This window comes from Populus euphratica, unplaced genomic scaffold (genome assembly GCF_000495115.2).
Source record: "Populus euphratica unplaced genomic scaffold, PopEup_1.0 scaffold113.1, whole genome shotgun sequence".
Taxonomy (NCBI): Eukaryota; Viridiplantae; Streptophyta; class Magnoliopsida; order Malpighiales; family Salicaceae; genus Populus; species Populus euphratica.
In genome coordinates, this window is record NW_011499984.1 from 450,517 (window position 1) to 478,332 (window position 27,816).

The 27,816-nt window shown below is 32.2% G+C and overlaps 1 protein-coding gene and 1 long non-coding RNA gene across 3 annotated transcripts; one reads left to right on the forward strand and one right to left on the reverse strand.

Moving 5' to 3' along the window:
* Positions 1–4,881: 4,881 nt before the first annotated feature.
* On the forward strand, positions 4,882–5,633 carry LOC105139979 (uncharacterized). Of its 2 annotated transcripts, none has more exons than XR_845100.1 (3): positions 4,882–5,105; positions 5,389–5,461; positions 5,590–5,633. It is a non-coding gene; the product is annotated as an uncharacterized LOC105139979 (long non-coding RNA). The 2 variants fall into 2 exon arrangements; XR_845099.1 differs by having other exon boundaries at positions 5,389–5,465; positions 5,592–5,602.
* Positions 5,634–13,443: 7,810 nt separating this feature from the next.
* On the reverse strand, positions 13,444–25,087 carry LOC105139980 (ARM repeat superfamily protein). Its single transcript, XM_011046635.1, has 21 exons — positions 24,993–25,087; positions 23,436–23,497; positions 23,263–23,335; positions 23,039–23,161; positions 22,616–22,785; positions 21,410–21,559; positions 20,677–20,817; positions 19,798–19,858; positions 19,105–19,385; positions 18,563–18,694; positions 18,119–18,238; positions 17,823–17,909; positions 17,576–17,698; positions 17,335–17,434; positions 17,111–17,236; positions 16,353–16,487; positions 16,112–16,263; positions 15,766–15,906; positions 14,746–15,069; positions 14,126–14,248; positions 13,444–13,915 (listed from the first exon to the last, which is right to left on the reverse strand). The coding sequence occupies exons 2-20, from the start codon at positions 23,490–23,492 to the stop codon at positions 14,153–14,155; spliced, it is 2,592 nt and encodes an 863-aa protein (XP_011044937.1). The 5' UTR covers positions 23,493–23,497; positions 24,993–25,087; the 3' UTR covers positions 13,444–13,915; positions 14,126–14,152.
* Positions 25,088–27,816: the final 2,729 nt, after the last annotated feature.

Genomic DNA, 27,816 nt, shown 5'->3' on the forward strand with positions numbered 1-27,816 from the left:
CTTTTATTGAGGTAGTTTAAAGGGTATATATAGCCCCTGAACCTCGTCATGTTGTTTGAATGAAGGGGTTGGAATGTTATTTCCTTTGGGTAGCATTACTGAGGGATAAATATTTTTTACATAATATTAACAAGGGATAGATATCTCTTACACAATATTAATAAATGATAAATATCTCTTACACAATATTAATATTGATGGAAATATAGTAGGCTCTTGGGAGACTTTTATACACCTAGAATGTAGAGAGATGATTATTCATTACTTTTAATATTTTATGTTAAGAGTAACAAGAATAAACAAGCAATGCCTCATGACCCAACATGAGGCCTATAATGATTAACAGTTTCATACGCATTTGGACCTAGAATGAACCTAAACCTAAGGGTAATGGGTTTGGTAACTTGTCAGACACATATATACTCGGGCTTAGCATGTTGCTGAATCTGTTTGGCAACGCGACTGGCCACGTGTTTTTCAAAAAATTGAAAAAAAAATAGAATTAATTTCTTTATGTTTTTGAATCATTTTGATGTGCTAATATTGAAAATATATATATTATTTTCATGCATTTCCAAGTACAAAGCACTTTGAAACCATGCATTTCCAAGTACAAAGCACGTTGAAAAGCAATCACTATCACAATATCAAACACTACCTTGTTATATAAGCGGAATAAAGTCATTGTTTAACCTATTTTCAACTAAAAACACCTAATTAAAATCTTTAGTACCTCAATAAACTCATTTATCAACACAAACACCTTTAAATGAATATAAAAATACAAAATTAAACCCGAAAAAGCTTTCTCAACCCTGATATACTTTTTCCAATAACATAAGAGCTAAAAATCACCTTGAAGATACTCATCTCATCAAATAAAATCATTGACGCAAAGGTTATTCTTTTTTGTTGTCGTAATATGGCCAACCTATAAATTTATCTCTTCACTATTTTCTAGTTATTTTCTCTTTGCTTTTTCATACTTAAAGACTAAAAAAATTAATAAAATTAAGTTTTAAACTAAAATGTAAAAGTTTCAAACCAAAGTGACTGAAAAGACAAATGAAAAAAATCTAAAGGCAAAAATCTTTCAAAAGACGCTAAATGAATAGTGGCAAAAAAATAAAAGAGCATGAATATATGTCAATTTGTCAATTTTGGTCCTTGGATTTTAAATTATTTTAAAGTAAAGAAACCATTTTTTTTATTTTTCAAAACCAAGCTTCAATTTGATATCTTTGACATCAAGATATACACAGAAAGAAAATTGAAATAAATTATCAAGCCTAATACCCAGTTAATCTAATGTATAAGGACAAAATAAAAAAAAATGATGATTGAATATGAAAAAACTTCAAATGCCAAAAAAAACATAAAAACATTGTTACAATCCATGTTTCTCCTCGCAATGTATAGTAAAAATGCCTTCTCTTTTTAAGGTATTTTTTTTTCAATTTGATGTCACTTATAATTGATGTTATAGAATGAAAGAAAACATAGCAGTGATGTGAACGAGGGATTGAAAATAAAAAACAAAGAAGAAAATTGAGGTTGATGACATTTTTTGAATTTGATCAAAATATATAAAACATCTGCTTTAATTCTATTATTTTAAAATGTTAATAACATTTTGAATGTTGTAAACAACATAAAAAAGACATGAAATGAAAAGCTTTTTTTAACATTAGCAACCAATATGTGTAAGCATAAATAATATTTTTTGGTGGAAACAACAATTAAATGGTTTTTTTGGGTGTGTAATTCAATTTGATTAAAATGTAAAAGCATAAGAAACCTAGCCCTTAATTGATCAATTAAAGTACAAACAAGAATGTAAGTTGAGCAAGCAGAATGCATCATATTAACAATAGATTTTTAAGAATGAAAAAAATTATATTGTGAAAGAGAAAATTTGTTGTAAGTTGATATATTAATGATTTGATTGATGGGTTTATGGTGATTAAACAATACAAGTGAGTAGTTAAGGGATTTAATAGGAAAAAAAGGAGTGAAACAAAGTTACAACCAAGCTTTGTTCAAAGATGATGCAAATGATGACATACTTGTGTATATGGTTGGATTGGGGAGATGTTATGAAGTTGTGAACAAAAGAGATAACACGGGTTTATGTCGATAAAGGTGGTGAAGAAGGAAGGAAAACATGAAAATGATATCGATGGTTTTTTTTAATAGTTTAGTCATTTTTTAAGAAGGTGGAGACACATTTCTTAAAGAGGTTGTAGAAGTGGTTATCTCTCTTATTTTTGAAGTTGTTTTTGTGGAAGTTGTGCTTTTGGTAAGAAAGGGAGTTTTTTTAAACAATAAATGAGAAATTTTTGTTGCGAAGGAAAAGTGAAAGAAGTAGAGGATAATAGGCATATGTAATGTATAATCTATTTATCATAAGAGGAATTCAAGTTAAAAATGTTAAGAAAAAGTGGAAAAAAAAAAGAATAAAAAATATTTTCTTGAAACAAAATAATTGAAAAAAGAGTGAAATCTAAAATGAACAAACATGAAGGAAAAAGTGAATGTGAAAATAAAATAAAAATACTTAAAAAAATGGCAAGCATGAAAATGATTAAATCATGAAGAATATAAAGTGAACTAAAATCACTTAGAAAACAGGGTTATTAAAGGAGTGATAGTTATGTAATGAAAACCAAGAAAAACAACAGTTGCTAGGTGGAGCAACAATAGAAAGAAACATTAGCACTAAAATCAAAATTGTGCATTACCAATACCTTTTTCTTTATAATCAATCTTACCAACCCCGACTTGCAGAGGAAAGAACTAGTTGCACCTACTCTAGCAATAATAACTTGTAAACGAAAGGAACTGGAGAGAAGTAAGAATTATAGTTGCATATGTGCACACGCACACGAGATAGAGACACACAATATGTTTTTATATTAATTTTATATTTTAAAAAATATATAAAAACAAAAACTATTGTCCTCCGAAACTGGTAATTAGTCTCTAGTCCCTATAACACACAAGCTAGCCACTCCTTGTTGTAAGGAAAAAAAAAATAGCATCTGGGATGAAATTTTTTGGATATTAATTCTAAGATTTAAACTTAAAAAGTAGATGAAAAAAATGTATTTGAATTAGATTCCCTTCTAAAAAGAAAAAAAAATCAATCAAGCAAATTCCTATAAACCAATTCATAATCATGCAATATCTCAAAGATTCCCTTCAAATCGGGTCTGTTATTTCACAGCATCAACCCACCATTCAGACATTTTTCCTTCAAATCGGGTCTGTTATTTCGCAGCATCAACCCACCATTCAGACATTTTTCAAAGAGATTTGAAAACAATTTTCTCAACAATCGGCCAATCCATCTTTGTCAAACTATGTTTCAAGTTTCAATTCATATAAACTAATTCATAATCATGTAACATCTCAAAGCTTAAGCCACAGTAAATAATAGGGTCAATTTTTAAAAAGCTAACTTTGAATACAAACTTTTATTGGTTGTTCCAAATTTCAATCTACCAGTGAGAAAGAAAAGAAGGGAAAAAAAAGGACATATTGTTTGCGATTGATTGTCTTCTGAGAATCTGAGACAGGGACAATGATTCCAATTTCCTTTCCAAATTGTGTTCTTTCATCCACCTTCATTTTTACATTGTTTAAAATAATTAACACATCAAAATAAAAAAATAGAAATAATATAAAATCAACAAGCAACAATTAATTAAATCTGTAATTACATGACAAAATTACCTGAGCGATGTAATCGGCTTTGATAGAAGCAATAGATTGAAGAAGATCTAGAAGCGGTAACAGTTTCGCCACCTCACACGCACGGCGGTTTCTTTCGAGATTTGAAGAATGGTCGTCCGAGAATAGCCTAAGCTTGTTGACTGGTGAAGAAGAGGCGGTTGTTAATGGGAGGGGGCAACTGTTAATGGGAGTAGGGGTGATTGAAGGTGACGGCTATGTCTGTGAAGTGTGAAAGGGAAAGGGAAAGCAAACAAATGGTCTGCTAGCTACGGTTGCTGAAAGGAAAAGTAATGGAAGGAGGCGGCCCGCAGCTTGGACCGCTTGGTTTTTTTTCATTCCTAAACCAAACCGGTTCTATTTTATTCGGGTTGGCCTGTTTAGGCACACCAAAACCAGAAACTGAACCAAACCAGATATTTTTCTAAACATTTTAACCGATTCAATCAGTTTTTTTACTCGTTCGATTTTTTCGGTTAATTTTTTTCTGGTTTTATTGGTTAAATCAGTTTTCTAGTTTTTTTCTCACCCCTAATCAAAATGACACTTCTGTTAACTGATAATAAATTAAAATTTATAATATAATTCAGAGCATAGGGATTTGAGAACAAACTATTCAGTACGAGGCAAATAGAAGCCGCAAAAACAAAGAAAAACAGCTTGATTTTTTTTTAGAGAGAGAAAACTCTCACAAGGTTCTACACCTCTTTTGTTCTTCATCAATGGGATTTGGCAATGCTTTTGATGACGATTAACGAAGAAAATTTCCATTCTTGCTTTGTTGAAACCATAGTTATCAGATCCAGCTTAGGTCATGGGTTGGCTAGGTCAACCTGGATCATTATCAAAACAAAATTATTTTAGTTATTTAAAAAAAATGAAATAATTTTGTTTTGGATAAAAATTTAAAAAAATGCAAACAATGTTCATCTTGGGATGTTCAAAAAAATCGATAAACCGAGTAAATTGAGAAAACCGACAAAAAATTAATCAGAAAAACTGAATAGAGAAAAAAAACCGATTAGAATATTTAGAAAAAATCCCTGTGCGGTTCGGTTTTCGGTTTTGTAATGCATAAATCGGTTAACCTGGACCGAACCGAACCGGTTCAAAAAAAAGCTCCCTAACCACCACAGTATAAATAGAAACTTACCCCCCCTCTCACCTAACCCTAACAAACTACCAGTGCACCCGCCACCCCCTCTCCCTCTCTACTAACCCTAACAACTTCACAAGAGCCTACCCCATAACCTAGTACTAGAGGCTCTCCCTCTTGCCTCTCCAAAATATTTTAGCCTATCGAACAAGTTCTTGAGAGAATTTTCAGGCAAGTTCTTTCATTCAGTACAAGTACATCATAGAAGCATCAATGGGTAGGCATTAATTTCCTCTCCTCTCTTTTTGTTTTTGGGTGATGGTTTTTTATTGTTGAGTTGATTAGTCATGTTTTATTTCAGTGGGTTTTTGTTATTGAGTTGATTAGTCATGTTTTATTTCAGTTTTCAAGGATTTTTGATGTGGGGTATGTGTGTTTCTTATTTACCTTGTCTTTGTGATCTTAACTACAACATTTTTTTTTTTTGCCACTGAATTCTGTCTACTCTGTATATTTACATATTTTTACCTTTTCCTCTTCAAAATTTTCAATTTCTACAGAGGTCAACGAGAGCTTTTCAAATGACATGGATGATGGATATGAGAAACTCTTTAGGAGATTGAATCCACCCAGGTATGTATTATGCAGATTCATCATCTTTTTTTTTTTAATTTTCTAAGTGAAAGTGACCTTAAATTTTGAAGTGAAACAAATTTACATTCATTTTGTTCACTTCTGTTTCTTTATTTTTTTTATGTTAGAGTTGTGATTGATAATGAAGATTGCAACTTGCAAAAATGCTACTGTCATAAGAGTAAGAATTTTGGTGGGTGTCTGCTCTTCAGTCTTGACCATCATTCTTCAGCCATTATGGTTTCAAGTTGTTTTGTGTTCCTTCCCTTGCTATCTAAATGCAGATCTATCATATAATTTTATTGAATATTGATTACATTGTTACTTGGGCAATGGTGAGTTGGGTGAAGTTTTTATACTGAAGAGGTGATTTTATTGCTATGATAATGACTCTGAATTAGCATGTAAGTTGTGACTGGTGTCACTCACCAGTTAAACACTTTTGCTATTTATATTCCATTCCGTTGTCATATTATGTTTAGTTTCTTCTTTTTTGGTGGTAGATGATGATGCATTGATTCTATTAGGAATTCACTCGCATGCTTGTGTAGAAGCTGCTTCAGGCTTAGACAGAAAGAGAAATATTGCAATCTCTAGACCATCATTTCCTTCCAATGCTCTACACCCACTTTGAGACAGATAAATTCTCATGTCTATTAATGGAGTTCTGTCCTAGAGGAGACTTGCACACTCTCAGACAGAGGCAGCCAGAGAAGCATTTTCAAGAGCAGGCAGTAAAGTATGATAAGTGAACTTCAACTATTTATCCTGTTAGTTTTTATGTTCATGCATTTTCAAAACTTATTTGCTGATAACATGACAATAGTTTTCCTAGTTTGGAAGAAAGTGTGTTTGAACTACTTTTAGGTATACATTTATAAATCTGGAAGTGACGCCTTCATAAAGCATAAAATTTTAACCCACGGTTGTCCTCTTATTATATGCTGCTAGAATACTATTTGTGCTTAAAATGTTGGAAGTAAAATAAATGGGAGCAAAATATAAGTATCTATTGGAGCTTAATGTTGCAAAACCTGTAAAAATTCTACGTGCCACTTCCTCAATTAAAATAATGCTGCAAAATTAATTCACATGCTTGTGTAGAATGCTCCATTCAAAAGACAGCTTGCTATTGGGTTTTCATGGTGTACTAATATACAACTTGTTAGGAACAACTAATAATAGCATGATAGCAAAGGCTTATTAGATATCTTTTATTTTTTTAGATGCTTTTGTTTTTTAGTTGTTCTTGAAGAGGGTGTTTTTCTATTTTAGATGAATGAGTAATGTTTCTTAAAAACTTACATCTTTTATTTTATGATTTATTAATTCACACATTTTTATTCTAACATGTTTAATTTTTTTTTTTGTAGAATTTGGTGAAAAGTTGTATCTAACAACGAATGATAATTAATTCATGAATCTGATACATTTATTGAAAACGTATGGTAAAAATACTTTTTTTTTATTTTTATATCTTCTAATTTAATTTATCATGTTATAATTCAAGATCATGAATTTCAGGAATCAAAGTGCAATGTTCTTGAAGTGTTTTTTTATTGAGACGATGTGCACATGAAGATTTATTTTTTATTGGATTGGAATGTTTTATGATAATGTTATTTGTTGTTTTTTCTTTAAGCCCTTTGAAGGCAATGGTTTGTAATTTGAATTTTAACTTATTGGTGTGTGATTGTGAGTATGTGTTATTTAAACTTTTATGAAGCAGAAAAATATTAGAGAGTTAAAAAATATATTGAACACAAGATTGACATTAATAATTTCATATAAATGATTATTCAGTGGCCAAAAAACTTAATAAATATAAGATTGACAATAACAATTTAATACAAATGATTATTTAGGGGTAAAAAAATTAAATATACTTAAGAATCTTCAAAAACAAAAGAGATAATAACAACATTAATTGCAAGCCCATTAGAAATCTATTAACAATAACATTAATTGCAAGCCCATTAGAAATCTATTAAAAGCCCATTATAAAGCAAAAAAAGCCCAAAAAATGCATATAGGTTTTTTTGGTTTTATGGATTAAAAACCAGACCGAAACCGGTCGGTTTCTGGTCATTTTTTTATTTTTTTTGTTTGGCTTTTTTAGGTAAAAAACAAACTGAAAATATTAATTTGAAATAAAAATAAAATGAATAAAATTTAAATTTTTTTCAAAACCCTTTTAAAATACAAAAACAAACAGTCAGAAAGCGAAACAAAGGAGAGAATCTTTCGAAACTTGCTGGTTCAGATCAGGTTTGTTATTAAACCAAACTCATAATTGACCCAAGTAAATCCTGTGGTCTGTCTAGGTTTGGACCGACCCCATTGGCATCTTAGTTAATACCACCAAACCTATTTCAAACCCAGCTGAGTCAAAACCTAGGTTATTAAAACAAAAGATTAAAACGCTTGAAACTATGTCGTTTTGAATGAAAAAAACAAATCTCTAAAACCCTCTCTAGCGGCCACCGATCACACATTAATAAATCATTCAATGTCAGCCAACACCTTGCTAATCTGCTTCAATACTCGACATTGCGCTGCTACCACTCAGTATTGACCTTCAATCTTTGAAAATCAAGATTCTGCTATATCTGACCTCCTTCCTCTTCACTGTCAACCTGCAAGGCTGTTGCAACCTTTTCATTTTCATCTAGTTTAGTACTAATCTTAATTGTTTCTTATTGCAACACCTGTTTAATGATTATGTACTGTTTAATGATTATGTAGATTTGGTTTTGCGTCTGAGGGTTTTGATATAGGTCTAATACTAGCTGTTCATTAATGTATGTTGAGATTGGTGCCTACGGGAAGCTTATGGCATCAACATTACATATGAAACTCTAATTTTATGTGCTCAAAACATTGTTTTTCATTGTGTTTTAGAGCGAATTAGGCTTTCAGAATATTTGGGCAACTTTTTTTTTTTTTAATAGAACAACAGGTTTTCTGAATAGAATCTTGCTGTAGAACCTAGTTGCCTAGAAAGTGAAGCATGAATGTAATATATCTGGAGTTGATTGGCTCTATGGTTTCAAGTTTTACGTCCTGAAATAGGATGAATTTTCTTAGGAGGCGAATATGAATATAGTGTATCACCTCAAGTCAATTGGTTCATAAATTTTCAAGTTTTACACTCTGAAGATAGGTTGGATATGCATCTATAAATGACAGCAAATTCTTCTACCAGCGGGAATCATGTATCTTTTAAACTTTTTCTGCAAATCTTTTACGCTAGCTCATAACAACCCCCCCCCAACATAAACAAAACACGCGCACGCAGAAACAAAAGTGAAGAGAAAACAATACTCCAGTAGTAGGTCAGTAGCAGCAAATGGTATTCCAGCCTGCAGATTCCAATCATTTTCTAATTTCAATTGAAAGGATGATAGACTTAAAATTAAAGACCATTATATGAAAACCCAAATGAGTAAAATGCAAGGCATACTCCAGTTTTCAGGGTAAAACAGGAGTATTATTGTGAATTTTGCACCCAACATGCTCCGGTATCTTTATCATTCTCAATTATGTACCAGAAAGGCTCTGGACATGCTCCAGTCTCACAGTTAATATAGGTTTTTTTTCTTAACAATCACACCCTATAACCAAGTGTTAGATAAATGACAGCAAATTCTTCTACCAGCGGGAATCATGTATCTTTTAAACTTTTTCTGCAAATCTTTTACGCTAGCTCATAACAACCCCCCCCCAACATAAACAAAACACGCGCACGCAGAAACAAAAGTGAAGAGAAAACAATACTTCAAAGCTTGAAAATATATGAGCCAATTGACTTGAGGTGATACACTATATTCATATTCGCCTCCTAGGAAAATTCATCCTATTTCAAGGCATAAAACTTGAAACCACAAAGTCAATCAACTCCAGATATATTACATTCACGTTTCTCCTCCTAAGCAACTAGGTTCTACAATAAGATTATGTTCAGAAAACCTACAGTTTTATTTAACAAAAAAAAAAGTTTCCCAAAAGCTTCCCATAGGCACCAATCTCAACATACATCAATGAAGAACTAGTCTTAGACCTATATCAAAACCCTCATACGCAAAACCAAATCTACATAATCATTAAACAGGTCTTGCAGTAAGAAACAGTTAAGTTTGGTACTAAACTAGATGAAAGTGAAAAGGTTGCAACAGCCTTGCAGGTTGACAGTGAAGAGGAAGCAGGTCAGATGTAGCAGAATGTTGATTTTCAAAAATTGAAGGTCAGTACTGAGTGGTAGCAGCGCAATGTCGAGTATTGAAGTAGATTAGCAAGGTGTTAGCTGATATTGAATGATTTATTAATTTGTGATCGGTGGCCGCTAGGGAAGGGTTTTAGAGATTTGTTTTTTTTCATTCAAAACGGCGTAGTTTCAAGCGTTTTAATCTTTTGTTTTAATAACCTAGGTTTTGACTCAGCTGGCTTCGAAATAGGTTTGGTGGCATTAACTAAGATGCCAGTTGCGTCAGTCCAAACCTGGGCAGATCATAGGGTTTACTTGGGTCAATTATGAGTTCGGTTTAATAACAAACCTGATCGTTTCGAAAGATTCTCTTTTTTGTTTTGCTTTCAGACCTGTTTGTTTTATATTTTGAAGGGGTTTAGAAAAAAATTTAAATTTTTTTCTTTACTTTAAATTAATATTTTCTTGGTGTTTTCAAATTATTTTCATGTGTTGATGTTAAAATAATTTTTTAAAAATAAAAAAAAATTATTTTAATATATTTCTAAACAAAAAACTATTTTAAAAAACAACAGCTAATATTTTATTAAATACCCTCTTCATCCAAAACTTTCTCAAGATCCAAGAACACAAGTATATTTTAAAGTTATTAAATTTAAATTGACCTATAATCCACCTTAAAGCTCTAATCATGTATTATATACTAAATAAATTTGAATTAATATAAAACAATACTATTTTAAGAATTTTTCATGAAAAAAAGCTGAAATTTGTCATTTCAACTTCCCTCTCTAGTAAAGGCAACACTGAGTTTGCCAATCAAATCAAGTAAAGTTCAGTAAAACTGCTATAGATCAACAAAAATGAAGCACCTAACAAAAACTAGAAAAGAAAATCTCAAATAAACCTGACAACAATCCTCCTGCAGATCAACCTCAGAGGCATTACAACGAGTTGGGAATGTTGCGAAGGTCTATGGAAAATAGCAACAACTTTGAGATTCAAATCTCAAATCATTTATGAGGAAAAACAGTAGACAGTGTTTAAAACACTCCATGATCAGTATAAGTCCATGCATTTCTCTGGTCATTAAAGGTGATACCTGAAAACCTAACAACACAACAAGGAATGTAAAGAGATTCTTTTTAGGAGTGTTTGACACTCGGTTGGAAAGTACTTTTAAAAAAATTGAATTTTTTATTATTTTAAATTAATATATTTTTGATATTTTCATATTATTTTGATGTGCTAATGTCAAAAATAATTTTTAAAAAATAAAAAAATATTTTTTTTATTGTGTTTTGGAATGAAAATCATTTTGAAAAGCAACCACTACCACACTCTCAAACATCTTCCAAGCCTGAATTGAGTTTTGGATCCAATTAGAGGATGAGTGTTGATAGCGTGACCATATTTATACAACAAGATCAAATGTATACCTTAATCTTCTTTTGATTTCTTACAGCAAAACACATGCATTATAGACTATTTACTAGATGATTGGCCCGTGCTATGTTGTGGATCAAGTTAAATTTTTCTTGAATGTAAAAAAATATTCAAATGTTGCTGATGTTTTTTTCTAGAGGAAAAAAAATATGTGAGGGTTTACCCAATGTAATCCGGTTGACTTTACTAATCCAAAATAACCTATACAACTCGGGAAAACAATATTTGACTAAATAAAATTTTAAGATGATATATTTTTTAATATTAAAATAACAAAATATTGGATTGACCTGGGACAACCCGGGTTATGAGACTATAATAACTTTATAGAAATTAAATCAAAATAAATTATGAAGCCTAATTTTTAATTAACTCAATATTGAACGATGAAATTAAAAAAAAAAAACCTAAAAAAATGACCCGAGTTAACATGTCAAACTTGCAACCTAAGTTATAAGACTGAGATAAACCCATGAAAAACAAATTGAAACAAATTATGAATTTCAATCCCCAACTAACCCAATATTAAAAGATAAAATTTTAGAAATCAATTAAAAAAATATGAAAAATAACCTGAGTCAATCCATAAAACCCATGACCTGGGTTATCAGACCGAGATAATCTTATAGAAAAAAAATTAAAAATGACATGATTTAATTTGTGTTAACCTGTTAAATCCCTGACTTTGGTTTTGAGTCTGAGAAAGTCAAAACAAATTATAAAACTCGATTTTCAATCGCCATGTCAGATATAATATTAAATGATGAAAATTAAAAAAATCTTAATTAAAAAAATAACATAAAATAAGACAAGTCAACCCGAGTTAACCATTAAGCATTATTTATAGGTCATGAGACTATGATAACCTAATAAAAAACAAATCGAAACAAATCATGAAGTCTAATTCTCAATTAAATACATTATTAATTAATAAAATTGAGGTAAAAGAGTCAATTAAAAAAAAAGAGAGAGAAAATGAGTCAATTAGGTTAACCTGTCAAATTCGCAATATGGATCATGAGATAAGAATAACTCAATAAAAAGCAAGTTCAATGTTGAAGGACCCGTGACCCGAGTCATGAGACCGATATAACCTCTTAGAAAGAAAATTTAAAAAAATACAACATGATTTAACCGGGGTTAAAATGCCAAAACTAGTGACTTTGATCGTAAAATTAAGATATTTTCATAAAAAATTAAAACAGATTATGAAAATCAATTCTCAACCAATCCAATATTGAATTAAAAAATTTTAAAAAAAATCAATTAAATAAAAGACATAAAAAAACAACCAAAGTTAATCCGGGTTAACATATTAAGTATTATTCTCAGGTCATGAGACTACAATAACCTAATAAACAATTATATAAAAAAACAGTGTTGGTGCGTATTGTTCACGTGTCGGATAACTAGTCAAGATTACAGGGCTTCTTTGTACCCGTAAACTAAGACAGGGGGCGCATGGATATGTCAGCATGCATGACTCAGTCCTTTTCCTTTTGGTGTCGGCAATGTCAATCACCCTCGCCAAAGCTGAGAGATTAGAGGCTGGGAAATGCCTGCTATGTTGAATTTTTCAAGGTTGTTGATGTTTTTTCTTCTTTTCCTCATTCTAATGGTGTTTCTTTTTCTTTCTATTATTATTTTCTTTTTACTAGGTGTTTTGTTTTCTAATGGTGTTTCTTTTTCTTTCTATTATTATCTTCTTTTTACTAGGTGTTTTGTTTGGCTAAACTTTTTACAAGAGTCTCTCATTTAACCTATACGTTTGTCATTCTCTTTGTTACTTTTTCTCTATTTATATTATCTGGGATCCTCTACAAAATAGAAAAAACTAAACTTAGCAAAAATTATTAAAAATTTATATTGCTTTCTTTTTTTTATTGTGGATTTCTAATTAGTTAAATTTTCTCTTTTTAAAGAACCTCTTTCAATTTTTTCTAAGTTTGTTTAATTCTTCTACTTTTTTTTTTTCTTTTGCAGTCTTCCATTATTTTTTAGTTCCTCATCATATCAGTCCCTTGTTCTCCTTTTCTTCTTATTTCACCTCTTAAAATGTCTTTTTTATCTTTTATTTTTTTAAATGCCAAAAAAAATTGGAATGAAAGTATAATTTTTAAAACATAAAAAAATTAAAGGTCAAAATGAGTTACAACACTAAATTATTTCACAAGTACTATAACTATATATATTCAAGAATCATGAAAACGACATCATTTTGATGCTTCTACCATGCATGTTACCAAAGATACCCTAAAAACCTGGGTTGTAAAAAATTATAAATTTTTAACTTTTTTAAAAAATTTATCAACTATAGCCGTAAAACCTATCATAAAACCAAATACATTTGCAAGCTGCTAGCCTACTTCATACGACAAAATGGATCCATGAGCTGAACAAAACAAAAGAAAACAAAATCAGAGAAGGCAGAGAAATGTCCTGTGCAAGTGTTCATCCAACAACCGATGAACCTTCACTTCTTTCCATTACAAAATTTTATCTCCAACAACATTCCTATATATACCACAAAAAAAAGGAAAATGAGGGGCTAACATTTCCCCCCTCTAATCATCTATTACCTAATTCAAAATTGTAACGTCATTTAAGACTTCAAAACTGTGCACGCTGCCTTCATTGACTTGCGAAAAAAGCCATATTCTTTTTCACATTCCCAGCCACTATGGCAAATCCTCATTAGACCATCAAAGCTGTTCGTCTTTTCCAAGCTTGTACCTTGCAATTATGGGTCATCTTATTATGCAATCTCTCCAACTTCCCTCTTTTTGCTGGGAAATTTGAGTATCCTACAAAAAAGTGACACAGGCCGGCATTCTTAAGAGAGAAAAAAAGAAATAGTACGGATATTTTTTAAAAATAAGTTGTCATAGCATTGATAAATTTCTTTTTTCCTTTTTCATGTTTATATTTCTCAAAGAACTTTCAGAATGTCAGTGATCAGAAATTCAATAAATTCACAGTGATGTAACTCAAGTTACAGAAAACAGAGTCATTACCGCAATGATAACATAAGTCATTTGCTTCTACTGATATAATGAACTTGTTAGAGTCTTTAATCGATCAATTGCACGCTTTATTATGTGTCTTTCTTCTATTGGCACGTTGATTTCCTCTAAAGACTGCAAAAACAACGAAAACATGAGATGACATGCATTAAAAACTAATAACATAAATTCTCAACACATAATTTCCAACGTACGAGACAGTATATTCAATGACCCCTCAAAGTCAGGAAAAAACAGAGGTTAAGTTTTCTACCACTCAGACAAGTTTTCTGCTGAGACCTTACAGTCATGTCTCCAAGCATATCCATAATCATAAAAATCATGCTTTAAAGAGTCGAGCCATGCAGATATGAGAAGCTTTCGATCCACAGCTTTCCAATAATATTTTCTACTATTGGAAATGCCCCTTTATATACATAGCTAAACATGATATCCAGCAAGACCGATATGCACAAGGAGTATTTGATTTAAAAAGGGCCAGCCAGACCTTCAATCTCTCCTCTCTCCCCTTAAAATGGTGAATTCTTTTCCTTTGTTGATAAATCTTTTGTAAAACAAAAACAGAGAAACATAGAACATGGACAAGAAACGCCTGGGAAGCAAAATTATACCTGTAAAGAGCATATGCTTCGTGAAATGTGGTCAATCTCTTCCTTGTATAAATAAAGAACTTGCTGAACCTTAGCTTCCCTTTGCATCCACATTAAAACAGAAACAATAGCATTTATAATACTTGAGCTCCCCTTGGCATAACAGATACGATCACCAGATAGAAGTGAGAAACTTCTTCCATTAATCGATGACCCCATCACGTTCAACACAAGATTGAGAAGTTTGTGACTTCTATCAAACAGGATAAAGCTAGGCAGAAGATAATAACGACGTGTTTGTCCATGGATGGAACTCATGCTCTCATCATCATCTTCTGGAACACACTGTTAGAGAAGTGAAATGTTCTCATTTCAATAACTAAAAAATCAGGGAGGGTTGCTTGATGTCTATGAAGCAAGTTCACAAAATTTAGTGCAAAATAAGAAAGATTAAATATCCAGCTCACAAAAAGTAAAAGGGAATTCTATATAGAAAAACTTCATCATGACCACGGAAAAAACTGCTAAAATGTATTTTGTTCCATGAAACCTGGAAATTAAATGAAGAGATTCCTCGGCCAATAAATACTCTACCCTCCTCATTGGAAAATTTGAGGCCATCATATACAAAAACAGGGGAACTGAACAAAGATCAATGCCATAAAGAAAACAATGAAGTTTCAAAAAGCATCCCAGTTCCCATCACAAAAAGTACAAAGGAAACTAGATCAAATATCATTGACTTCACAAAGATTTAGGTTGCCAGGGTCAAGACTCGAGATACACACAACTGTACCATATAAAAGGAACCAATTTCATATCATCGTCTTGCAAGACTTTAAGTATTTATTGATAAGTCAAACATCAAATATCCTAATGGCAACTCAGCTTTTTTGCTCTCAGAAAAGGCAGAAGAAATAGTGCTGCCAGCAGCACTCCGAAAGAAAAACAGACATTGATACAAATACAACAAAGAAAAGAGGAAGGCCTTAGTAAAGAAGAAAGAAATCAGGACAGTTGTTTAAGGGTAGGAATACTTACATGTGCAACATCAATGAGATATGCTGAGAGGACATTGCTTAAAGAGCAAATACTTTGTTCAGAAAGTCTTGTGGGCTTAGAATCCAGTGCAATAAGCATTCTGAGCATAGCACAAGAATTGTCCAGAGGTGGTTTTAATGACTGAAAATATCAAAAAAGATGTCACCATTGAGCCTCATGAATGACCCATCACGAGTCAAGCAAACAAGATATTGCAAACAAAATTCTACCTTATTTCGTGTTCAAGTTTTGAAATAAAAAGAACTTGTCCAACAGAAACCTCAGAAGCCCAAAAACAGGACCATCTATGTAAATAACAAAATTGCATAAAAGTCAACCAACTTACTATCTGCTCTAGTATTACTTTCTCTAGAATCGCAAAAACTAGAGAATTATCACCCATCTGCAACAGGCATGAGCAAACAACACTGCTCAATGATTTAAAGGTTGCACGATTTGAGGTCTTCATATCTCTCTCTGTGGCAGGAAAAATATTTTCTGCAGACATGAATCTCCTTGTCAGACACAAACTACATAAACTATTGATCCAAAATTGCTTTCCAAGGGAGAAATCATTCTGAATTTACCAGGAAAAACTTTGAAACGCGAAGCCAACGTGATTAAGAAGCTGATGAAGTCAGAAATCTGAATATGGCCAGCTTTGTAGGTTGAATGTAAAACCTCTATGATCCGGAACAACATAAATGGATCCAACTCATGACCTGAATATCAGAAAAGAAGATTTGAAATAAACAACAATATTAACAGTCAAAACTTAGTTTTCTCTTTCATGAGTATCAAGTCCTCCTTTAAAGTTTAATGCTTACAACAACCATCCAAAAGCAACAACATTTCTTAAAAACCTCATTAAAGAGGTATAAGGATCAAATATATAATATGTTTCTAATGATAAAAGTCCATTCTAATGGGAAGAAATGTTGAAGAAAAATTTTGTCATCATTAAATTGCAAATTGTCAACTAAACTGTCATTTCAAAATAAGTAGTCTTTCAATACGAGCTAATCAGTGGAAGACATTCTGTGCAAGGTTTCATGCAGAAGTCTTTTTATTGTCCCCACAATGAAAACTTTTGCACCTTAGGGAACGCAAGACACTACAAGAGTGACAGAAGCAAGCATGGGTTCAAAGATATTGGATCCTTGCTAAAAGTAGCAACGTAAATTTTGGTAGAAAGGAATCATTAGAAATAAAGTTAAGTAATGCAACATCTTGAAAGTTCATATCCAGTTCAACAAAATGTTTTATGTCAGTTCCAAAATAAAGAATCAATAAGGGGAAAACTAAACGAAGTTAGGGACTACAGTGAGGGGAGAAACACACTTACACATGCAGCAAGAAGCAATTGACTTCAGCAAAGTTGAATCCAGTTGAGAAAAATAATAAAGACAGCAGATAGAGAGTTCTTGTGAATCCCTGGCTAGCCTTAAAAAAGGACCATAACATATGTTCCCTGCTCAACAGAAAACGAGTATGACAATGAACCAAATAATGGACCTCCCATGGGCTTGTAACCAAGCATGGAATTTATCAGGAAATATCAGCACTAACCTTTGTCTTGATCTGTGCTGTAGAACTCTTTCAGCAAGTCTTGCATATCATCATACAACAATGAACGTTGCCCCAGGCGAAGTAGAAGATGCAACACAACCTGTGAGGAAGAAAGCAATAAAAGTTCGCCAAGTTCATGCATTAACTGAGCTGCCTGTGAACTTGATAGCAAGAAGAAAAGCAAAACCTAAATATTGATGACATGAGTAAAGATTTCATCTTCAACAACTACTCTAAATACCTTGGAAGAGGATGAGTGCCGGTCGCCTAGCAGAATGAGTAACACAGGCAGCTCTCTTATCCAAGTAATCTTGTAGTCAAATAGTCCTGAATCATTGACATTTGTGCACAGCAGATCTTCATGCTGCAAGTTTTGCAAAAGGTATTATTTGAGAGATTCAGTCATTTTTTACAGAAATAGAAATGATGAGAATATCTTCTAAGGAGGCAAGGAATGAGCCTCTTTCATGCTGAGGAGTTGAACATACAGAAATGATCATTTCTTCAATTGCAGCAAGGCAAGCTAATTTTACTGAAGACTCTGGACTGCAATCCTGGAATGTCTTTGTAAATGCCTGCAACAAAGATATGATTGTTTAACATCTTCATTACCACCAGATCTTACAGTTCTCTACAGAACATGTAGAGTTTTGAAGAGAAAAATCTATAACCAAGAACCCCGGACACGGTGACAAAAGACAATCTCATAAAGCAAGAGAGACATCAGCCAACATAATTTACTTAAGACAAGTTATCAAGCAAATTCTTAAAGAATGAGTCAAACCTGGAGAAGGCGATTCTTCCAATTTCCAATCACCCGTGACACAAGTTTTGGGATAAAAGGAATCAGTGTAGATATCTGCTTTTCTCGAACTGCTTTGTTAGATCGCACGTTACTGCAGCTCTACATAAAAAAAAATGCAAAAATCAACAAAAAGTAAATAAAGGTACTGCTTCCAAATCATCTAAAAGTACTCTTCTTTTAAAATATCTGAAAATCTCCCCAAACAGCGGTGCAACTCAGAGTGATTCTCATTCCTTTTCCTTCATACTGTTCTACTATGAAATAATTTGATAAGGAAAGGAACATATTAATTTGAATTATCTGGTCCAAGATCCAGCTATGAAATAATTTGATTAATTTGAATTATCTGGTCCAAGATCCAAGGTTTCCTAGATTAACATCTTTTCTGCTAATTCAAGAAGTATTGACACACAGGAAGCACACCTTTTCAAGCAACACGTACTCCACAAATGTTAGAAATTTCTCAAATAAGATAGCAGGTGGGCAGATCCATTCACTTAAGTGCATAAATATTTCTGTAATTACAATGTTCAAGATAACATATCTGTCATCATCCTGCAAGCAAGCAAAAAGAAAAAGTTAAGGCACACGAGCTACTATAACAGCAACTATAGTTACAAAGACATTTTTGAGACAAAAGCTTCCTTGTGAAAGGAAGCAAACAGGAAGTTACTGCAGAGAAATATGCACAGTAAAAAGTGTTTGAAAGCGAGGAAACCATGGGATGGAAAAACATTTTGAATTATATCTCCACTTGTTTGGTTGAGAAGAAACAGAAGTGAGGATGTAGAAAGAGGCAATAAACTTTTCTGAAGGCTTCCCCATATCTTATCCATCAGTAAGAGGCAATAAAGTTTTTGATGGCGGATACATTATCCTTATATAAAATATGGACCTTTTGTTTTGCATCCCTTTCCCTTTTTTTCAACCAAACAGAGGAGATGTACTTGGAAACAAAGTCATACCTTTTCTGAAAGGTGATGCATTGGACTGAGGGGAAACACAACTAGTAACTTCTTTAACAGTACTGATGAGAAACTTTGATCAAGAGGTGGTGATTCGGGATGACCTTGCTGAATCCCATGGATAAAGAATGCGACTGCAAGATCTATGCTCCGAAGTATGTTAAGCATGCAATCAAATGATTGTGCATCTAGTGAGTCATGAAGTATTGGGAGAAAATCTTGGAAGCAATTGACTAAAACTGGGACAAGGTCTTTCAGCTTCTTGATGATGACGGAATATTCTACACAAACAAAAACAAAACAAAAGAAGGTAAAGGCTCGCCACATTTTACTATTTTAAATTACAGTTACAACACCAACAAAGGGCATAAAAGGTCACATAGTTGTGCATTGAATGTTGAAAATATGCTACTCAGCCACGATTATTTATTATCAAAAATGAATGGATTTCTCCTATAGCATGGCAGCGAGAACTACCAAAGTGGAGCTAACAAGTAAGCAAAACAAAAAATAGCTACCATTGCTAAATACTAAGTAAAATTGAACATAAAATCTTCTGGTGCAAGATTAAGCATATTGTTTGTACAGTAACATAAACATATTTCCATGCAGCAACAGTTGAATGCTAGTAGCAATGAGCCTGTCACTCTACAAACCCATAAAGAAAAGTGAGGGCGAGGTGTTTAGACATACCTGCAAATATTGTAGGCACATCAGCCTCAAAAGCCTGCAATATTTTTTTCTCAGGGATATTCTGTGAAATTGAAAAAAGTGTTATCAGAAATCGTTAGGCAAATCTAAGGCAAGAGGCTTAGCAAAAGGACACAAGTATAGCAAACCTCATAACACAATTAGACACAAGAATAATCCATCCCTAAAGTTGTACTTTAAAACTATAATTTTACTTTTCAATATGAAGAAGATAATTCATATATTGTCGAGTTCATTTCATCTTCAATGCATGTCAATGCATGCCATAGGCATGTCGCAGATTAACAAATTAATCAAAGCTCCGGAACCATATCAATGAGCCACCAGTTCTATGAGATGCGTATTGTATTGAACATGCTATTGTGCAAAATAAGAGATCTCATGTGCCAATGGAGACTCACTATGAGGGTCATTGGCTGAGATCTTCCATGTTTGCAAAAGTAATAAATTATCCATGTCTATCTAATCATGTATTTATATGCGATCTGAAAACCAACTACAGATTTCATAATAAACTTCCCCAGAGCTCATGTTTTCATAAATTGTCAACCGATTCATGTAAGACCTCCAACATACAAATGCAGTTTAAACTGCTTATACAAACAAAAGATCCATACAACTATTACAATGAACTAAATCATCTATCTGTCATAGACCACTAGTGCTTAAAACTTCTGCTACTATGACCACAAATAACAACTGGAAAATTACAGAACTATCTTCCAGAGTATGATGGTACAATCATGCATAGCTGAGTGTAAAATATGACCTAACAGTTTGTACTTGATAGAAATTTTACCAAAATCATTAGGATGTTAAAAGGAAAACAAACGAGTTTTGCAAGTGATTCTTAGGGAGCACCTTCGCAGGCAGGTTAACTTCTTTACTAGATGGCAACAGCAACAAGCATCGCACCAAACCAGCAAGAGCATTCTTCAGCTTGACTTTGTCTTCTAAATAGAACTGGTTCTTCCGAAGAATATCTTCATAATTTTGAAGTATCTATTAACGACACGTCCAGCAAAAAAAGCATCAAAATGCAAATAGAAAAGAATGATAACCATATCAACTAAAGTTCATGAGGTATCATTTTGATGGCAAGAAAGCATTTGGGAATAGCATTATCTTAATTCTTATCAAATTTAATATGAGGTTATTTTGACAGCTCAGCAGCATATATTTTGCATCAACCTAAAATGACAGCATCTACCAAACCATAAATGGAGGGAATCAAGAATATTCAAAAAGCAAGTAACCCATCAAAGATTTGATGAAAAGAAGGATATCCAATAAGACCCGATCCAATAAGCAACTGCAACACCATATTAGAAGCTCATGATATTATCATGCACTTGTGTGCCACATGAAAATCTCTCCATAACAGTTTCGTTTCAAATAACACTATGGTTCAAGTCTTTCACAATGAAGAGATGACTGCAGAACTTTAACAATGGCATTCGGACCCTTATTCACATTGCGCTAGCCACCATGAACAAACAAAGGGTAGAACAAATACAAAACAAGTGGGTTCTCAAACACCAATAATAAAGAAATGCACTCCAAACATTTGAATATCCTGAACAAATGAAGATACCTTTTCAGCATACGAGAAAAATGAAGGAGGATGATATTCAACAGCGAGATCAAAAAATTTGAATGCCATAAGTCGAATGTCAATTGCTAAATGTGTCATTGCATTAAAGATGTAAGCCATCATTAACGAAATGACAGGTCCCTGATTATCCTGGACATGCAAGGATAGAGAAATAATGTCAAAGGAGGGGATAAATTAATGATTATAAAGAGTGATAAAATAGCAATGAAACTGACAGAATGCCTCATAAAAATGAAAAATGACCAGCGAAAAAACAGAAAAGTAATTGGAAACAACAAACCATTACGGCCTTGTGACTTAGTTGTTGTACAAGATACATCTGATTGAAAAGAAAATCACAAATCTCTAATCTCATCAAAAGTAAAACTAACATCTTCTGTTAAAAAATAGTAAATTTTTATTATCCCCTAGTCTCAAACTCCATTTGTCAGTCCACCCTCCAACAGAAACCGATACCACCACTCCTATAAGCAGTATTCTGCTAGTTATTGAATCATACAAGCAACTATACCACTAGATCAATCTATTAATGTCTCAAAGCTCACTATTAGAAGATTGAGAGAAAAAATAGACCCCCTGTTATTTTTTAAATTGAAAACTTTTGGAAGACTCCTTCTTTCTCATTTTAAACAATTACTACAGCTAGCTATATCCAAGAACCATGACAATTTAATTTAGGCATTTTGAGTATGCCAATCTTTAGATGAAATTTCCATCGTCTGTATCAAGTCTTTGAAAGACACTGCCATTAATACTAATAACTGATTAATATGAGTGCATAGTCATGGCATTGATGTTTGATATGGTTCTTCCCTTTAACCGCTTTCCATGTAGGGTTTGCTCTCAAGATTCAAACAAGAGGGCTTGTGCTTTACCAATTGTCATTAGGATATACAATGATAAACCGAAAATCTTCCTATTTTTTTCCCCTATCATTGTCTAACAAAAAAAACCATTAACATCATGATGACGATAGTTTCGTGCTCTTGCAATAACCAAGAAGAACAAGAAACACAAATTGAAAAAAAAAACATTACAAAAGAAAAGTCATACCAAAAATAAACATAATTTTGAATGTTTATAGAATATAACTTATTAAGCCAAGGCTGATACATGTCCTTATAGATTTAAAAGTGTCCAAGCAACCGCCCTGCACAAACATGCTAGAAAAAAATGATAAATTACCTCTTTGCAGCCTGGTAAAATCACTGACTTAAGAAGTTGATATAGGTTTTCTCGAACAGTTTTCTCATCATCACTAATCCGTTCACGTAATTTTTCTATAACAGCATATCTGTGCAATTTAAGCTCTTCTGGATGATTGAGGAATAAATCCTTCATGCCCATCAAGGCATCTTCAAAAGGAAAAGAAAACGAGGCTTTAGTCAACATCAACATTTCCAACAAACGCAAGATAATAAATGCAGAGGCTAAAATTTATACCGTAATAATAATCATGAAAGCAATAAACAGTCAAGTAGCTACCAGATAAACTCAATGAAAGCATTTTTATGAATAAATAGTTTCTTTCTCTTTCAATTACAAACCCAAAACTCTTAAGGACAACCTTTTACTCTAACAGGATATGAAGATATTTAAAGAAATTACCTTTACGGACTTTCGCATTGTGATGGGATGTATGTTGAAGAAGCTCTTTCAAAGTCAAGCCTTTCTTGCTCACAGCTAAACCTGCTTTCTCTGATGCCACACTTTGCTCCGGAAGAACAATTGCTGCTCATAAAACACACACAAAAAGAAACTTCCATTAGTAACATTACTTCATAAAAAGCACAAAGTTTTAAGAAGAAACTAAATGGAAATATTTTTTTTACCTTTGGATTTAATTTCTGTGTTAGTAGTATTCTTAGGAGGTGGCAATTTCCTGCCGATCTTTCGCTTTATTTTCTACAAAATTAACAAGAAAAAAAAGAGAGCAAACAATTCAAGTTCACAAGACATGAAATTTAGAAAAAGGAGGAAAAAAAAAGAAACTGCTATTACTCACTTTGAAGTCAATTCCACGCTTTTGCTGCTTCTTGGAAGAACCCTTAGTTTTTGCCATTTTCACTGCAAATTACAGAAAAAAGAAGAGTTTACGCATCAAAATTACACTTCTGTTAACTGATAATAAATTAAAATTGATAATATAATTCAGAGCACAGGGATTTGAGAGCAAACTAGTTGGTACGAGGCATATAGAAGCTGCAAAAACAAAGAAAAACAACTTGAGTTTTTTATTTTTTTATTTTGAGAGAGAAAACTCTCACAAGGTTCTACACCCCTTTTGTTCTTCATCAATGGGATTTGGGAATGCTTTTGATGACGATTAATGAAGAAAATTTCCCTTCTTGCTTCGTTGAAACCATAGTTATCAGACCCGGCTCAGGTCGTGGGTTGGCTAGGTCAACCCGGGCCATTATCAAAACAACGTCGTTTTAAAGAAAACCGAAACAATTTTGTTTTGGACAAAAATTTAAAAAAATGCAAACTATGTCGTCTTGGGATTCTAACGCTGAAGATAGATTTGTAAGATATTTTTTCTTCAATAGTATTATGTGGCATAGTATTTTAGGTGCATTTAGAGTTTCACTCAGTGACAAGCCCTAAAATAAGATTAATCATAATGGAGTCATATAATAATGGCCAGTCTAAGCTAGCCACTTTAGCTCACTTAACAAACTTGCCTTATTGGCATGGTGAAAAACATATCAGCTGCAAGAAATAGCACTTACACAAAATAAAGGAAGAATGATATGTCAATCAGGTAAGAAGCTTTTTTGAAAACCAAATTCACATGCATATGCTGCAAGTTACACAAAATACCAAACCCTACAGATCCTCCTGCAAATTTTCAAAATTGAGCAAACATGCACTGACTTCAGAAGTGCCATTGAAGAGAGTAGAATACAAGCGGTGGAAAAAATTATTCAAATTGAATTTTCAATCAATTCAACTTTGTTTTGTCTAAAAAATCCCATTAAATCAATTTTTCTTTCTCGTTAAAAACAAAAACCGATAATTATGGTAGAGATTTTTGCGTTGCCTTAATCTCAAGGGATAAGCACGCTTGATTAGACACCAACCAAAATCTCTATAACCAACAAAGAAGACAACAGAACTGACTAGCAGGGATGCATTGCAGCTACTATATAATAAGTAACTGAACAATCAGATTAAGTGCAAAGATTGAAGCTTTGAGCTGGGTTTATCAAACAAATAAAGTGTTTCAGATCAGATTACTCGGTTTGTCAACCAAAAACTAAGATCCCATGTGTCGTTGAAAAGAATGAAGAGGAAAAAGAAAAACACCGCCAAATTAGCGCACTCCACCACCCCCAATTAAGAGAAGAAAACAAACAAACACAGACAACAAAACAGTCATTGGGTGAAACAGAGCATCTTAACCACAATAATTATCAAAAGATAGAAACTAAATACATGATGATGATGATCGAAGAGAAACCTCTCTCATTCACTCGTAATAAACTGACCAAAACTACACCCTCAAAACAAGACATTAATCCCATCACTTTTAAAAACGCAGAGCAGAGGAACTTCTCACCCGAAACAAGAAAGACGGCCGCTAGTGTTGGTGATGGTCGCCAGGTGGAAATATCCGTGGTAGTAGAAGTGTTGTTCTCTAAAATAAAGAGGGTTTTAGACTTTCTACTAGTGGTTTTGGAATGGTCTTATAAGTCGGCTGGTATACAAGTTCAAACCACGACGTCGTTTTTAAAATCAGCTTTCTTTCACTCGGTGTCCTAAACTACCCAAACTTCAAAACTGATAAATTTAAGGTAAATTACACTAGGATTTTGTTTTTACCTTCATTTTTTCATAAATTATAATTTATATACTAGAGTTTATAAGTTAATAGCACTTTATAATATATATTTAAAAATAAATAAAAAAATTAATTATTTATAAATCACTTTTATATTTTAATTAATGATCGATAACTTTACTATCAAATTAACAAAAAAAAAACCATAGTTTACAATTAGGATTATTAAAAAAAAGTAAATCATATACAATATTTATATTATTTGATCCAATTCAACAAATTTAAGTTGAATAATTTGGGTATTATATATGATAGTGGGTTAAAAAACATAAGAAATTGAAATCATGAATCGAGTGGTAGGTCACAAATTTTAAAATTTAGTCAACCTAACCCAACTCATACACTTTATACTCATTTTATTTTTATATTTGATAGCTTGTGAATTGAATATTTATTTTTATTTTATTTAAAAATTTACAACTCTAAAGTTTTTGTTAGTGGGCTTTTTATTAGATTTTTTTAACATAACAAAAATAATTTTTCTCTTTGTTGAAGGGGAATGGGGTGTAACTAGAAATTAATGGTGATGCAAAATATGAAAATTAGATCTAAAATTAAAAGTGTTATAACACATACAATTTATAATGTAGGTTCGTCTCTGAATGTGGATCCATGAAAATTAACTATATATATCCAATATGTGAATATATGTAATACTCATAAAAAAATTTAGTCCAATTTGATATATCCAATCCACTTAAGTCCAAATTTTTTTAAATAAATGAATCAAGTTTATAATTTGTAAAATTTCACAAGTTAGGTTAGATGCAATTATAAACTAAAACTCAACCTAATTATATATATGAACACCCCTACCTACAACAATAACACCACCCACAACCATTTTCGACCATTAGATATTAGTTCACTAATGAACAATTCTTTAAAACGATAACAGATCAATCTGTCAACCAAGCAAGGTGAACCTATGGAACTAAAGAAAATATATAATGAAACGAATTTTATTTATTTATGACATAGAAAACCTAGTACTATTTGTTCATGAATAAAATTACTCGCAATTTCAAACTTGGATTATAAGAATAATCCAAATATTACCCAAATTCTCATATTAAGATAATTTCTCCCTATATTGGAGCCTCTTCTAGCCATATAGAGATTAACAAGTGAAACATTGTGATTGATATAGTCACATTAATGTAAATGAAAAGTGTTATCAATTGTTTTATGCTTGTGCTTCTTCTATAAATAGAAGTATTTTACTTTCGTGATGGCTCCACCATCATTTTGTAGCTAATTTAACAATCCCGGTATTGTTTAGGAATCCAAGGTTGGACCATTAAAACAAAATTTATTGAACATAAATTTTCTCACAGATAGAGTAGGTTTGCATCAACAAAATCAAAACTCAATTTCCATTTTCATAAATCTAAACCTAAAGTCCATAAAAACCAATACTTTAAAAGTAACAAATAAACATCAAATTAGAAGATTTGTTTCTTAAATTATCATTACTTTATCCTTATAAAACTACTTAAGCTCAACCACTTCAAATTCTTCAACCCTAAACTAGGAATTGTCAACAAATTAGCATCCCCCCCCCCCGCGGTTCTCTTTCTTTCATAACAATTCAACCATTATGAAAAATGGTCTAACTATTTTCTAAAAAAACTAAAATTTGTTCAAAATAGTCTAGTTGGTTTTGATAACGGTTTAACTGATTATCTAACGAATAAAAATATTTTGGAAGTTATGCCTAACAACTAGTTTGAGCTTTTAGTTCTCTAAAAAAACCTTTTTTTTTTAAATGACCAAGTACATCCAAGCTAAAATTTTAATCATATTTTTATTTTTACATAACCTTTGTTATAATTTTGATTCATCCAAAACAAGGTTGAAGTGTTATTCAGCGGCAAAACTCCTCTAAGTGCTTCATTTATATTCCATTCAACTATATTAAAAGAGTAATATTATAGAAAGTATAGATATAGACCCCCGGTTAAAATGGATAAATCTAAGTTAAATATGGTAATTATTAATTGAAAAATAATAAATGTGGGTGAAAAAGGTGGAATAAGGGTAAAATTGTAACTGGCCAAATAAAGCCTAAGGTTATTAAAGGGGGGAGATATAAATACAATCAGACAAGAAAATCAGGTCATTTTCTTCTCTCATAGGGCCGGTCAGGACAACCTTAAAAATAGTCCATTTCCATATTCATCTTCATCAAATCGTTTTTGCATGTCCTTGCCAAAACAATATTAAGTGAGATTGTGATTTTGGAAAGAGAGAAAGCTTCTTGCCTTTATTGTTTCTCAAAATCTTAACAAAATAAGAGGGTTAGAGATGATTGACAGCTATAGGTGAGACTGAGTTGGTATTTAAAAGAAAACACATTGAGGGCATGCATTTTGGCAGCCATATCTTCACTTTCCACCATTGGATTGAGTTGCTTTTTGGGTATGTTGTTCATCACAATGACTACTACATTCTAACCGGTGGGATTTTCAATATTAGGCTCATTTCAAAAATATGGCTAGTGGAGATTTTTGGGAGAAAACACTCTTTTGCATGGTCATAG